The sequence below is a fragment of the Buceros rhinoceros genome, unplaced genomic scaffold, assembly GCF_000710305.1.
Source record: "Buceros rhinoceros silvestris isolate BGI_N320 unplaced genomic scaffold, ASM71030v1 scaffold9142, whole genome shotgun sequence".
Lineage (NCBI taxonomy): Eukaryota > Metazoa > Chordata > Aves > Bucerotiformes > Bucerotidae > Buceros > Buceros rhinoceros.
Window position 1 is genome coordinate 60,142 of NW_010400680.1, and position 14,944 is coordinate 75,085.

At 44.0% G+C, this 14,944-nt stretch overlaps 1 protein-coding gene across 1 annotated transcript in view; it reads right to left on the reverse strand.

Moving 5' to 3' along the window:
- The window catches only part of KMT2C (lysine (K)-specific methyltransferase 2C), a gene marked incomplete at its 5' end in the record, with an annotated part of 63,157 nt that overhangs the window by 2,375 nt on the left and 45,838 nt on the right, over nt 1-14,944 (reverse strand). The window contains 14 exons of the mRNA XM_010131968.1: nt 452-620; nt 885-1,027; nt 1,205-1,341; nt 2,267-3,386; nt 4,770-4,874; nt 5,756-5,895; nt 6,471-6,723; nt 6,906-7,060; nt 7,186-7,364; nt 8,262-8,409; nt 9,165-9,306; nt 10,599-10,763; nt 11,292-11,504; nt 13,009-14,694. Coding sequence (XP_010130270.1) covers nt 452-620; nt 885-1,027; nt 1,205-1,341; nt 2,267-3,386; nt 4,770-4,874; nt 5,756-5,895; nt 6,471-6,723; nt 6,906-7,060; nt 7,186-7,364; nt 8,262-8,409; nt 9,165-9,306; nt 10,599-10,763; nt 11,292-11,504; nt 13,009-14,694 — 4,755 coding nt within the window. The remainder of the gene's footprint in view (nt 1-451; nt 621-884; nt 1,028-1,204; nt 1,342-2,266; nt 3,387-4,769; nt 4,875-5,755; nt 5,896-6,470; nt 6,724-6,905; nt 7,061-7,185; nt 7,365-8,261; nt 8,410-9,164; nt 9,307-10,598; nt 10,764-11,291; nt 11,505-13,008; nt 14,695-14,944) is intronic.

The following is a 14,944-nucleotide window of genomic DNA, read 5'->3' on the forward strand; positions in this document are numbered from 1 at the left end:
CACGACACAGTGCAGCGAGTCTCTTCCCGGTCCCAGCGCGCACAAGCGTGGAGCTCTTCACGCTGTCTCACACGACTGTACTCAGCGTGCTCTGAGCGTGTCAGACTTCTAGCTGTATTGCTATTCAGTTTTACTACATTTTTGAGAAACATGCTAAAAAAAGAACCCCAAAACTTGAAGAAAATGTTTTTCCTAGGTGACGGTAACACAGGGACTTTTAAGGTATTGACCGTAATTAGAAATCTCTCTTAAGATTAATCTATGGAAGTGATTCGCCACGTAAGAATTGCCAATTGGGAACGAGACTTGCGGTCATTTTGCAATAGCTTTAGTTTTGATTTTTTTAACAGAAATTGTATATAAATATTTTTATATAAAATAAATACATAAAGTAGGTATAAATACAAGGGTAAGACACGTTTAATCTAGGTTTGCTACAGCAAGAACTGACCTGAATCCGGGAGCGAGCCAGGTACACGTTGGACTTCCACTCGGTTTTCATCTTGCGGTACTGAGAGGACTTGGAATGGACGAACTGCTTACTGTAAGGCGCGTTCAGTTCTCCCGTGACTGTGCTCTGAAATGACTTCGATGTGCTGGTGCTGTTCAAGGTGTGAGGCCTGTAGGGGTTGGGCATGTAACAGGAAAGAATACAAGACAAACTGAAGATTTCTCCGAAACAGCCACGAAACCCATTAAAAATTCTTCCAGACGCACAGACACTTAAAGCCAGCTACAGCAGAGACACAAAGCGGTTCCTCTGACCGGGGCATGCACATACACAGCCAGGGACGACAGGGTTTGTAAGCAGCAGACGAAAGCACAGATAACCCTAAGCAGCCTATAAACCCTGGGCTGTACTATGTGAAATTAAAACAAAATACCTTAACACAAACCTCTTGACATGGGTACTCATTTTAGGCTCGGCACGGGCACAGCCCGTGGGGTTGATAGCAAGAGGGAGTTCCATTAAGGGGTTTCGGCCGTAGCGGAAAGTGTAGTTCTCACAGGCCTCAACCCCTGGCAGCTGCAAAAAAAAAAAAACAGACAAAAAGAAAGAAAAAAAAAAATCCACGTAATTGCATGTTAATTGTGTGTGGCAAAGTATTTCCTTTTCCACACTGCTTCCCGTTCCCCTTGTCACGCGTATGAGATACCCGACATTGGGGGTGATCCAGCAAGGACTGGGGTGGTGAAGACTCACCGATTCGGCAATCCTGGCCACGGCAGACACTGTCAAACCGAAGAGGTCTTCACCCTTCAAATAGCCGGGGAACAGCTGGAGCATTTCAGATTCTTTTCTAACAGAAGCAACAGGCTCCAAGATCTTATCCCACACACCTACACGCCCATACGGGAAAAGAGTTATGGTGACCAAAAACCCAAAGTCTACTGTAATCGTTACCAAACGAGTGCCTGAGGATGTTGGGAACCAGAAACAGCATTTTGGCGCTGGCTGCGTGCAGACAGGCCCGAGTTTAGAAAGTGAAGCAGACCATCATTCGCTGAGTTGCTATCTTCTCCTGAACAAATCCCAGACAAACACGACGTTTCTACTGCACCCTCGATTCTCTTATAGTATCTGCAGCATGAAAACTTTCACTCCTCTGAGGGGAACACAGACGGATTCTCCTGAGAAAACTGCACCAGGTAGGGTTTTCTGAAACCAAACTCTGTATTCCATGTCCACTGACTGGCTACAGCCAGCTCACCGCTGCAGCGGGCAACTTCCCCGGCAGGGGTGGGACCGGGCAGAGCGAGGCTGAGGGACCAGCACCCGCAGCACAACGGGGTTAAGAACCCAGAGCGTCACAGGCCACGTGCATGTACAGGTGCTGCGTGGCCTGATGTATTCTTCATCCCTCCAGAGACACCATGGTCAACCCACTGCTGCCTTTTGTAACTAGTAAGTTCAGGAAAGCTGTCTGGAAGGGAACTGAGCGATGCGTTTGTATCTAAACAAAATCCCTTCTCAGGGAAGGAAACCTGCGCTGACATTCCGACCATTCGAATTCACTGTCAACACTCGTATCTCGCGCGTCCTCTGTAAACTGGCAACAAGTCTTATTTGCAGCTTGTACCAGTTCTTCAGAGGTGTCCTCAGCCTTCACAGGCTGGTATTAAAAATGGGCCCTGGAGGCTCGGTATAAGCACTACGTTAGAACAGTGTCTGCAGCATTTACCTCAAGCATCGTACCACAGGATCCGTAGTAACAAAACAAACAGCAGATCCCCAAAAGCCATCACCTTAGTTCACAGAATTTACCTTTTGGTGTTGTGTCAGTAAGGACCAGATCCTCGTGGCCTTGCTCCACGACCTTGATGACGAACAAGGGCAGCCCATCCTTCTCCTCAATGGAGCAGAGATAGCGACAGCGCCTGTTGGCGTAGCGCATGCTCCAGTACAGCCGGCTGGCCTCGTAGCCCACGGGGAAGAGAGCTTTTGAAGAGTGGAAGGCCTGCATCTGCTGTGGCAGCAGCTGACCCACAGCATGGAAAATCAGGCTTCCCACACGGAAAGTGTGGTCGCGTTCTCCTCGCTGGACGATGCTAGCGATCTGCCGCACTTCGTCGCGCTGAACGTAGACCCTCCTGAAGACTGCAAAGTAACTAAGTTCCTGCTCATGAGTTCCCTTTGGTTTGTGCATGGGGCAAAGCATGGTCTTGTCTTTAAAAAACATGCATTGTGCTTTAATGGCACAGGTAAAGTGATAAATATTGGTGCACCTTAACCTGTGACAACCGCTGGTGGCACCCATTTTGTGACAAAACATGCATTTCATTTGCAAGCCTCTCCGCAGTGCTAGTTCCACGTTTATTAAGGCACCAGCTTGTGTCTCGTAGACTTCTGTAGACCAAAGAGCACAGTTCAAATGGACCCAAAGGTCTAAATCCAGGTTAAGAAGCCTCGCTGGTCCATCAGTTAATCCATCACCTTCCTCGTGACAGAAGCAACATTTCCTATAGTCTTTAGGCACGGGGTCTGGTTTAAGGGTTGTGCCCAGTTTTTTAAGAAATTCATCTATTTCTTCTTCACAAGGAGGTTTGAATGATCCTTTAGGAATCACAATCTGAATGCTCCACTTTTTCCATTTCATTCCTTTCCATTTCTTACTGGGAGGCCGACAGTCATCAAGACTACTGTGTATTGCTTTTAACCTCGGTTTTAGCTTCACCGTTACCTTTAGCTCATCCGGTTTTGCCTCTACCTTGGCTGCTTCAAACGCAGGGGGGAACATGATGGGGGGTGATGACGGTGGAGAAACTTTTTCCTGCAGCTGAGGCAGACAGTGGACATCCAAAGTGGAGATGTTGTTGCTGTACTGATGGAATGCTTTAGGTGGCCTCTCCTTCAGTGGCGACTGTGGCAAAGATGGAGCCGATTCCTGCTAAATCAACAGAAAACTCATAAGAAAAAATCCCAAACCATTAACCACTAAATGTATCTCAAAAACATGGCCAGGTGAGTGTGGAAGAGGCTACTCAGAATGTCTAAAATCATGACGTGGCACAGAATGTCTAAAATCATGATGGAAATGACCCTGATCCATGTTACCATGGCTTGCACCGGGATATGGAGCACAAAAGTTCTCCCAGTCAACCTAGACCGTGGTGGCCTTCAGTACAGAAGAGGAGGAACAAATAATCCTTTGTTCAGGTTTTGAATGAAAAAATACTCGATTGCACCAGACGAATTAACCGACAGACTTAGTTCTTAGATATTTTTAGAAAGTTTTCTTACAACACAAAATAACCTTAAAATATGGTCACAATATTAATTTAAAGAGTAAGAATCTTGCTATTTACAAGGGGAAGATTTGGAATTAAAGCCACATATTTTTCCTGGAAACAAGTGAGGAAGAAATTCCTGCAGGGCTCTCGATCAGATACACCTCAAGGACTTAACTATTCAGACACAGTAAACAAGAATTACACCTGCAGAGGTTTGTTAAAAAACAAAAAAGGAGAGAAAACAAGAACAACAAAGGAAGTTTAGATTAAGAAGTGCTTAATGTGGTTTGTATGATTAATCTTGAAAGAGTAAATGGAAGAATGAAGAGGCCGCACATGACATTTAATTAACTTAATTATGTACATGCTGATGTACTTGTGCAGAAATGTTACCCTGTTTAAATATTTAATGACTAGTGAAAATGAGCTACAGGGGACCCTAAAAGGATGTGGAGTCATCTTCTCCTCCAGGTTTGGGGTTTTTTTTAAATTTCCTCTGGAAAAATAAGTAGGATGCATTTGAAGGAAGGCTGCAAACTACAGGAAATACAGGAGCACGAGGTACTACTGAGGTAGCGCTTGACGCACACAGCCTGTTCTGGCCCTGGGTTTAGGGAACAAAGGTTCACTGGAGCTGGAGAACAAATTGCTGTTCAGTTGTTGTTTGCACCGTTTTGATTGTTTTTTTACTGTATCAGCCAAACCAAAACGCAGAACTCGGCCCTTAAAGATGTATCTGTGGTTTTGTACAATGCCCAGAGAACTTAAGGAACGACTTTGAGGCCACACCTTTAAAGCTCGTAAGGACAGCAAAAGGTGGCTGCAGTTCTGCCATGCATCTCTGTCTGACAGCAAGTTCTGCAAATAGGAGTTTTACTTCGTGCTGCTGGTTCAGCATCTCAGCGTCTGAATATGGAGCAATCCATTTATAAACTGCTAAAATGAAGAGCAAACTTCCTCCTCGCCCCCTTTCTGTTCTTCAAAATATAGCTGCAATAATTCCTGCTCACTGGGGTCTATCAGCATTTGACACTTACTTTGTTCTCGGAGTTTTTTGCTTGCACAGCTGTTGAATAAAGAACAAAGCAGTTGTTGCTACAGAATACAATGTCCTTCATTTTATCAGAGCCTTCTTGGGAATCCTGGGAATCAAACACAGAAGATGATCAGAAGTGCATTTTAAAACCATTCTTCACATAGTAAGTGTAATGAAACGTCTTCCAATCTGGCTAGAAACTCTCTGTTTGTAGAACATTTGTGAAATAATGAGCAATACTGTGATATAAATACTTGATTATTTGACATCTAACGTTACCACCACCTACAACCTTGTTCTTCAGCATTTCTTGCCTTTAACAGAAGTTTAACAATCAAAATAAAGCCTTCCATACCATGCACCCATCTGCTCCACGGGCAGACTTGCAAAGGAAAACCCATTTTGTTTAGGTGGCAAAAGAACATCTCATTTCAGCCTCATCAAAGACACATCATACTGGTTTATCTTACTGATCCACCTGCCAAACATTACTGGGAATTCAGTGCTTTTTTTACATGAACCCACTGTTGTGCATCAATTTTGCTGCATAACTACCTCAACATCACTGAAAGAGCAATGGTGCTTTTTGAATGAGTGACAGTTCCCAGCGCAGGTACAGGAGACTGAGGCTGAAGGTGGATTCCAGCTCAAACAGAGTACAAGTTTTCTTGCTCTTACAACACTCCCTGACATGGCAATATGCTGCTGCCTCACAAAGAAATCCCTTTTGCCTTAAGGTTCCTGAGGTGGCCACGGAAGGAGGTCAGCAGCAGAACTTAGGAAGCTGCCATATATGGGACCTATTTTATGTAATTTACTGAAATGAATTTTATTTAACAACTTCAACATTTCTTATTTGTACCAAAAATGTGCTTGAATGTCCCATCCTGAATTGGGATGCACATAAAAGGGAAACTACAAAGAAACCTGGAAGTGGCATGAGTCAGCATGACGAGCAGTACTCTCTGGTGGCTTCATCTGCAGTACCTGTTTAAGGAAAGGCAGGTCTTTGAAGGACTTCCGCACACCACTGCCAAGAACCACGACTTTGCAATGAGAGCACCATCGAGGTCTCAGCGCCGAGCCTTCTGCAATATTCTGACTGTGATCCTTGTAGCCTGCTATACCTACAAAATAGAGAAGCCTGTTAGAAGCCATATCGGATTAAACCACATTTATGAGAAGTCTCCATATTCCTCAGTGGTCTAGAGAAGCAGCATCCTCCTGGATCAGGCATGGAAGGCAAGCCTTGAACTGCGTCCTGAGGGGGAAATGGTTTAGAATAGACCGAATCCAACTGTACGAACAACAAGGCAAAACCATGTTCTTGTGCAAGAAATGAAAAACTAAACCAGCACAGGGATACATGCTTCAACAGCTATAACAAGTTTTCCAGCATAGGAACAATCTTTGTGAACGATGGGATTTAAAAGCAGACCAGATTAAAAAACTACGGGAAGAAACACCTCACTGGGTGTGACGTAGATAACATAATGGAAATCAGAGGTGGACCAGACCTGTTAAGTTATGGCTAACATCAGGAGCAAGTCCACATGTACTGGCCACGTAAGAAGAGGAAAGCATTATTTAGAACAAGAATCAATTAAATTCTAGAGTATGAATTTAAGAGGCTGAAATGCATTAACACTGACACAGCTGAAATTCTGGTACTGAAAACGTAAAGGAATTAATGCCCACTCACCATTGCTGCTTGCAGGAAATGGCACATTAGGCTGCTTCAGGCCGTATGACCCTACGATCCTGGCAGGTCCCATGGATCCTGCCTGAGGACCCTGAAGGAGTAAGTGATGCCTGTATTCCACAGACGGGTTCACTCTGTGACTGTGGGCAGTTGCCATGGAGGATGGGACATCTGGAGCGTTACTAACCTCGTAACTGTTGGGAATTCTGACATGAAGCAGGTTGGAGAATGCCGCTACAACGCTACTAATGTTCTAGAAACAATAATAAAAACATACCTTTGTTTTCATCAGACAGGCAGTTAAGAGAGCAGTAACATAAATTATTAGCAGACTGCAACAGCTGCTTTATTGCACTACGCTTCGTATTCACCATATATAAAATACATTAACTGCTGCTGTACTTCATATATGTCAGACAGGCTTATTTCTTTTACCTCGGCAGCTGTGGGATGCAAAGTAATTGCTACAGATATAAGGCCAGATTTAGGACCATTCTGGGATGGTCCAAGCTGAGAGGCAAAGAAACCAGAACCAGGTAATGCTCCTGAACCGGGTTCTGATTTTATGTAATTCCTTTTGGCTTCTGAACCTGCAAATAAAATGGAATACACCAGGTTAATTGTACACAATTGTACATGTGAATGCAAAAAAAAACCCCAAGCCAAAACAAACAAAAACCCCTAGTTCAAACTGTTGGTTCTGCTGCAGTCTCACCTTTTCCAGTACTGCTAGGTAGGATGGGAATGATGGGAGATGGTACAGGTTCTGGGTTCTCCTCCTTTACAACTGACAAGTCTGGATACCTACTGATTTCCATTCCCACCACGCTTTCAGGAGAGGAAGAAGGAACAAAGCTGTCAGGAGTGTCCCTGTCCTCACAGTGATCTTGAACCCTGGAACAAAACCCCAAAAAGCTGTTTTGGAAACAGGTTAAAAACCTCCGGAAAGCCAAACTTACGAACCGTGAGAGGGAGCTATAATGAACCTGCTTCTTGCTATGTGTCATGGAGCGCAACCACGTGGTAGGCCATTACTTCTGGGTATCTCATACTCCACTGCGCACGGTGGGTACTTGGGGAAGATATATAAAGGAAAACAGAGGCACTATCAAAGCCCAGGCTCCATCATTGGAACGGGTTGCCTAGGGAGGTGGTGGAGTCCCCATCCCTGGAAGTGTTTAAAAATCGTGTGGATCTGGTGTTGAGGGACATGGTGTAGGGACCCTGGCAGTGTAAGGGCAACGGTTGGACTCGATGATCTTTGAGGTCTCTTCCGGCCGGATGATGATTCTGTGATTCTGATTCTGTGATCACAGGCCTGTCTGTTCCCCATGGCTCCATCCGCCCAATTTTGGTGAGGCAAGTGGAAGGGAGAGTCGCGTTTCTAGCACGTATTTCTCACATGGTAACAGGAACTGAGCAGAGCTGGGGTACTTTCGGGCTGACACTTGCACAGTTCTGCTGTGCAGTAGGGCAGTCATATACTGTCATGCTACTGTACCATGATGCTCCAGAAAAAAACAGTGATTTGTATAATTTTCTTCCACTTTTAAGAAAGCAAGATAATGAATTCTTAACAATTTTAACAGAATCGAGAGTCTAGCACTGGCAGAAGTCACCTACTTCTCTGTGCTGCTCTCTACATATGCAAGAGTCAAGCAGGACAAACTATTCCATTACATTCTCTGCACAATGGATTTCATTTCCTCATGCCCTCACAGTCTTATTTCCTACTAAAAGGTCAAAAAATCTGGTCCAGGTATGTTTTTGAAGATATCCAGGAAAACCTACCTTAACTCCTCCTGATTGTTGTGAGGTGGGGTTGGAAGTGAAGCAGGAACATCCACAGTTTTAGGGCCCTGAGTCATTGCTCTTGCTAATAAATCTTCTGGTGGTCTGAAAGGCAACTGGAACTGCTTTGGTCCCAGAGCTTTGGTAACTGAAAACAGAAGCACGCAGCACCATGAGACACCTGTGCAGCTCTCCCACCAATACACACTGTGCATCAGGGTATGGTGGATACCTGATACAACCAAGGCATTACTGCAGAGGGTAACACCGCTCTCACCCACTTGTAGTTCAAAAATATTTGACCATTCACAATTAATCTCCATATTAAAAAAAAAAAAAAACACCACAAATTTTGAGCAAAGAGAACTTGAAAGGCTTTTGTGTGTGCCTCCTACCAGGAAGCAAGGAGTTTTGTTTTACTTTAAAAAAAAAAGCAAAATGACTTTGTAACAACAAAGGAAAAGTGGTGGGGAAAAGGCATTTTAATCACTGAACAGTCCTTATGAAGTCCTTATTTTAACAAAAAGCAATTTTAATATGCTGGCTGCAGACAAAGCCTGCTGAGGACACGTTCTGGGTAGACCGCTCCTGAGCTCACTCAACTAACTGGTTAGTCATTCGTACTGGATATAAAAAATGGATTTTGAGGTTTTCTTTTTCATTTCTGAAGAGCGCTTCTAGATCTCGACGTGTTTTTGAGAGGGCACAGGGAAAAGGCTATCATATGACACTACACTGGTGTAAAATAAAGCTGGAAAACAATGGTAACAACCTTAAAGAGTCCCGGCACACTGTTTTTATAAAATAAGACTATAGCAACTGAAAAGCATCCAAGATACCTACTTATTCATGTGCTACAAACTTGACTCATTTATTATGGAAACAATACGTAGTAAGTCTTACCATCATGACCTCCTAACACACCAGCCTTGCCAGCAAGTTCCTCAGTGGTTGCGAAGCCATTTACCAATTTCTGGCATGCCACTGGAGGTGGTGTGGGAGGAAGAGAGGCTGGGGGTGTCGGAGGATTGCTCAGATTGTTCTGCTGCGTGAGATTAAAGAACCATAAGTCAGCCACAGAACACACGGTGAAAACATGCCCTGTTCTAGTACTAGACAACGTAACCCACTCGCCTCCTTTTACACCCAGAGGTAGCACTGGTAAGCACTGACAGTTACTTCTCCAGTATGTGACCAAACACATGGAAGTATCTACTGTAAAAGACACAATGCTTTGCCTTTCTTCTATCAATGGTATTACCAGCAAAACAGGTTTTCATGAGGAGTATGAATTGCTGGAGGAAGAGATAGCTAAATTATTTACAGAAAAGCACAAAGAACAACTTCAGGAATGGCTTGGGAGCCCCAACAAGTTCCTGCAGTTTAAGCAAAGGTCTGAATTTAAGACTGAGCTATTCCACAGTGACTCTCCACCACCGTGAACAAGTCAGCTCAGCCGACTGTCACTAAAAGGGAAGCTACCTCACTTTAAGCGCAGGGTGAGCTTTCCCCGAAGCAGTTACCATGGAGAAGCAGATACTCTGCAAGTTCACACCCCAGGCTACTTCTCGCTAGCCTACTTAACTGCACATATTTTAAGCAAAAATTAAACGATAAACTTCAGAACTTGTTCTTCCTGCAGTCATGCTTACAAAGCTAATACTTTTTATTCACTTTTGACCACAGCAGCTATTTCTGCTGGGTCACATTCTCAGTTTACGTGCCGTGTAAGGCTGGAATGGACTAAACAACTCCGGTTTTTAGTAAGTTACTGAGGTTTTTATATGAGGGCAGCCAAGCAGCAAATTTGATTCTGTCTGTTCACTATCTTGCTGCTCCTCAATATTGTCACTCTGGTCTCAGAGACTGAGTTTTAAATCCTGTGGGTTATTAGCTCATCAACAAACAGTCTATTTTGCTCAGAGTTCTCAGGTTCTTAGTCAGGGCTTCGAGGACAAATGAGGGAAGTTTATTTCCCATTTAATTCACATTAAGAAATGCTTTAATGCTTTTAATGACCTAGCAAAGTACTGAAAATTCAGCCTTTTCTGCTCCATAAACCTGTAATTACAATTTTCACTATTTAGCATCCATTTTAAAAAGGAATATTTGTAGTTTTTATTTAGTTTACAACACAGTTTCCAGAACTGATTTCCACTTTAAGAGTAAACCAGTGGTGACTGTTTCACCACTGCACTGTCTATCTAGTCTAGCAATAGAAAATTATTTTCTTCTCGTTGCATAAAAGGCAGGAAATCTAACCAACTCATGACAATAAGGTCATAAGCTTCTTTTTCCATAGAGGGAACACAATAGAAATCCAGATTAAAACCGCACCTTGTAAATGAGCTGGGAGTAGTAATCTGAGGCCCCATCAAGAGTAGCACTACCAAAACTTCCCACAAGTCGGTTTCCACCATTTAGCTGGCCACTGCCATAGGGAAGAAAGTGTGCAAAGCTCACTCCAATTATTGGTTCCATCAAAGGCAGAAGAGAAAGCTGCTGTATTAAAAGAAAAAAAAATTCATTTCTAACTATAATACAGAAGCATTGCAAAACTCCAAACATCAGTAGAGTGGTTTCCTATTTAAAAAAAAATAATTGGAATTTCCCCACAATCAGAAAACCATGTCTAGCACATGCCTCTCTTTGTTAAGGAAGGTGGTCCCTGGCCAGCAGAGCCACAGCTCTGGCTCCCAGCCAGTTCAGCCACAGAGGCTGCCCGAGCTGGCAGGAACTCCATAGCTTCCAGACCACCAAACGCCTTTGCCCCGGCCGAGCAGCGCCGCAGCTCGGCCCCCCAGCCAGTTCAGCCACAGAGGCTGCCCGAGCTGGCAGGAACTCCATAGCTTCCAGACCACCAAACGCCTGCCATGTCAGTAAATCTTACAAACTGAAATAAACTCCACGCTACAAATTTCCTACACCCTGTACTCAAAATTCAACTTCATGATCAACCTCACCGCTGTCTTGAGAAGTCCACTCTTTCAAGAGTCCCCTTGACACATCACCCAGCACCCGTATACCTACCTGCTTTAGCTGGATGAACGTATCAGCATTAGGGTAAATAGCTTGCTTTTCTTCTTCCTCTTTTTTTCTTTTCTTGGACCGAGGAGCCGCCTTCTCTCCTGTCCTCTGAGTTCGCTTACTTCTCTGTTTCTTGGTTTCAGGTCCTGCATCTGTTCTCTGAAGCTGGCTGTTACTACACCCAAATGCACCTTGCATCTGGTTTCCTGCAGTTTGCTGGTATAAAAAAAGAAGTGAAGCAGAATTTTTCACATTTTAATACACAGTTCATTCAAATTTACTGCACCGTAGTCCAAAAGAACATGCACGGTATAATAAATCTCATCGATAACTAACTGTACTTTACGGTTTGTTTACTTTGCTGTCTCACCAGCAACTGCCACTGCTGTACTGTCCCTACACACAGAATTACGACTTATCGTTAACGCCGCTGGCATCGCAAAACATCGTTAGAAACTCACAGACAAGAAACAATCTCTTTTGAATACCTCCTAAAATAAAGTTACATCTGCATGCAACCGTGGAGAGTTTCTTGAGGGCACAATGAAAGGCAGACTTGGTTACAGAAAAACAGCACCTAAGTTAATACGATACAAATGTATTTTGAGGTTAGATGCAAAAACAGTGCTGTGAAACACTTCTGGATCGCGCCACTTGCTGAAATACTTTCAGAAGGAATTTGCAAGGCCATTCTTCACATAAAAGGATAGTTGCGTAGAAGTAATCAGAGTGGGGCTTTGTAACCCAACGACAGTGGAGAAACAAAAGAGATGTCCCATTGCTTTTTATCAATTATTATTTTAAACAGCTCTGTGTGACCCCTACCACAAGTACTGTCACACTATTCCTGTCCTGTAAGTTTTAACTGTGGATCTTTACACTTACCTGCTGCTTACAATTACCTTTAATTTTCTCAATCTTTATTCGTTTTGAACATGTTTAAATTTTGTCTCAAAATTAGAGATAGAAAAAAAGCTGAGAAGATAGTATGGATTACAATAAAATGACCAACAAATCTAAGGTGTATCCTACCTCCACAGAAAGCAATTTTCTTTAGGTCTGTTTTGAAGAACCTTATAAATTATTAAATCATATAATGAATTAACGCTCCCTTCCAACAAAATAGAATTAATAAGAGAAATATTCTGTAACACAAAAATCCAGCAATTTTAGGAAATTTAAGAATTTCAGCACTCAGTAAAAATCCTAAAGCACAGCCTCTACTAAAATAAGCAACGATATATGATTTTCAGGGGCAAAACCCAAGCACGGCTCATTCACAGAACACTCCAAATGGAGCAGACGAAGGGCCGTGAAGCCTCTGCCAAGGTGCATGGGTCATCCTACACATGACTAAGGTGGAGCCACAGAAGAAAGCAGCATACGGACATGCCGTATCCTGCAAGATATGGCCTTAATGTTGGTAAATATTTGGAAGTAGCATTTTTAAGATGATTAGCTACAGAAAAACTATTTTCTGCACTTTAATTTCTGAATGCACTGACCTACAAAGTCATACTAAAATTTGTTCTTTTTGTAACATATGATTTCCTCATGGAGCAAAAGCAGGAAGGGAGGTAAGAATTCCTTGAAGCTGTTTATTCCACCCTTGTGCAGGTAGGTTATCTCCCCCAAATTCCCACAAACGCCCACGGTAAACGCACAAACTAGCTGTTGATCGTTGATGACCACTGTACAACAAAACCAGTAGCAGGCTCACCACTCCTTCAGCTGGGTTCGGCTTCTCTGTTAACTTCTTATCCCCAGAAGCCTCCTCTTCTGTGCGGCTGCTGTTCTCTGATTTCTGATTTAGAAGGGATGAGGACTTCTTATTTTTAAGCAGGTGTTTCAGCAGTTCATTCCCTGACTCTCCTTTCGCTGCTGGAACGCTAGCTGGTTGTGCTGGACTCTGAGCTGAAGAGGCAGGCTGTGCTGTGGCCTTATCTTCTTCCACCTTAATACTGCTTGGATTTTCTGGTTTAGGCTCAGCTTGACCCGAGCACTGTTCAGTGTCTGCCTTTTCTAGTTTAACTTCTTGAATGCTGGTAGGTGTATCTGTTTTAGCCTTCTCAGCCTCTGTACCGACACTCGGCTGTTTCTGCGGCAGACTGCTGGGCAGCTTACATTCCAGCTCTGGAGAGGTCTGGCTCTCTCCTACGTTTGACACTGATGGGCCCGTTAATTCCGCTGGCTCTTGTTCATCTTGATGTCGTGAAAGTTCATTGGGGGTGTTAACTGTGGGGGTGGAGGTAGAATCAGAAATGGTTGGAGTTGATGGTGCAGTTATATCTGAATGTGGAGTTGATGGGGCTTTTATTGATTCGGCATCGTCGTCCTTTTTCTTTTTTCGTGTCCTTTTCTTTTTTCCTTTCTCCTCTGGGATTATGTCAGAATATAGCTGTATGAGAGACTGGCTTGATCCAGGGAAATTTGTTGCCTGGGGCACACTAGTGTCCGAACCACATGGGGCACCACTTCCTAGTACTGTAGATGAAGGTACGGCAGAAGCAAACGGAGGCCTGACTTGGTTTTGCGTAAAGGCAGCCCCAGGGAGATTCCCATGGCTTTGTTTTACGTTATGGAAATTAGGGGCTCCACCTGGAACAGCAGATGCATCAGGTCCAAAAGCTGTAGGTCCCACTGGCCTTCGCTCACTGCTTTGCATAAAATTTGTGGCAGGAGGCGAAGTCACAGAACCTTGTGGCAGAATCTGCCCCATTGGTTGCTGTTGATGCTGAGGAGACTGCTGAAGGGGTCGCGGAGTTTGTATGAAATCACAAGGTAGATCAGAATTAAAGAAAGGTATCTGAGATAGGGATGTTTTGTTATTCAGTTCAGTCCCTATCATACCGTGCTGTTCCAGTTCCATCCTCTGCTGCAAAGCCCTCTGCCGATCTACCTCCTGCATAAGCTGGATGCGTTGCCGTTCCTGTTGCTCTCGTAAACGTTCCTTTCTTTCACGCTCTTGAAAACTTTCACTAAAAGGGTTGTTGTCCTCAAACTCCACCCTTGGTGGCGGCCCTGACTGTGCAGTTGCACTTGGGCCAGGCACTGGAGCTGGTGTACCAGGAGTAATTGGCAACGGCGTCATTGGAGGCTGCATCCTTGCTGGATTCATGGAAATATGACTTGCAGGGGCATTTGCAGACTGCCATCCAGATAAATTTGGCATTCTGGTTGGGTTGGGTTGCCCAGGGATTACCACTGTATGTTGCTGATGCTGGAGCTGTTGTGCCACCATGGGGAAATTTTGCTGATTCATTGCTGGTGCTGTTCCTCCCGGAACCATTGGTGGTTGAGCCTGGACACCTGGCATTATGGCATGGGGTGCCATTCCACACTGCTGCTGCTGCTTGATTCGATACTCCTCAATTAGCTCTGCATGCTCTTTCTGCTGCTTTCGAATCTAAAAATTGAAAAAGTCATTAATCATCTCTGACACGTACTGACTATGTAAGTAGCATAAAACATGGAACTCACCATTATCATTTCAGTAGACAATGAATCACAGAACCATTTAGGTTGGAAAAGACCTTTAAGACCATCAAGTCCGTTCACCCAGCACTGCCAGATCACCACTAAATCATGTTGCTCAGCACCACATCTACACATCTTTTTAATACCTCCAGGGATGGTGACTCCACCACTGCCCTGGG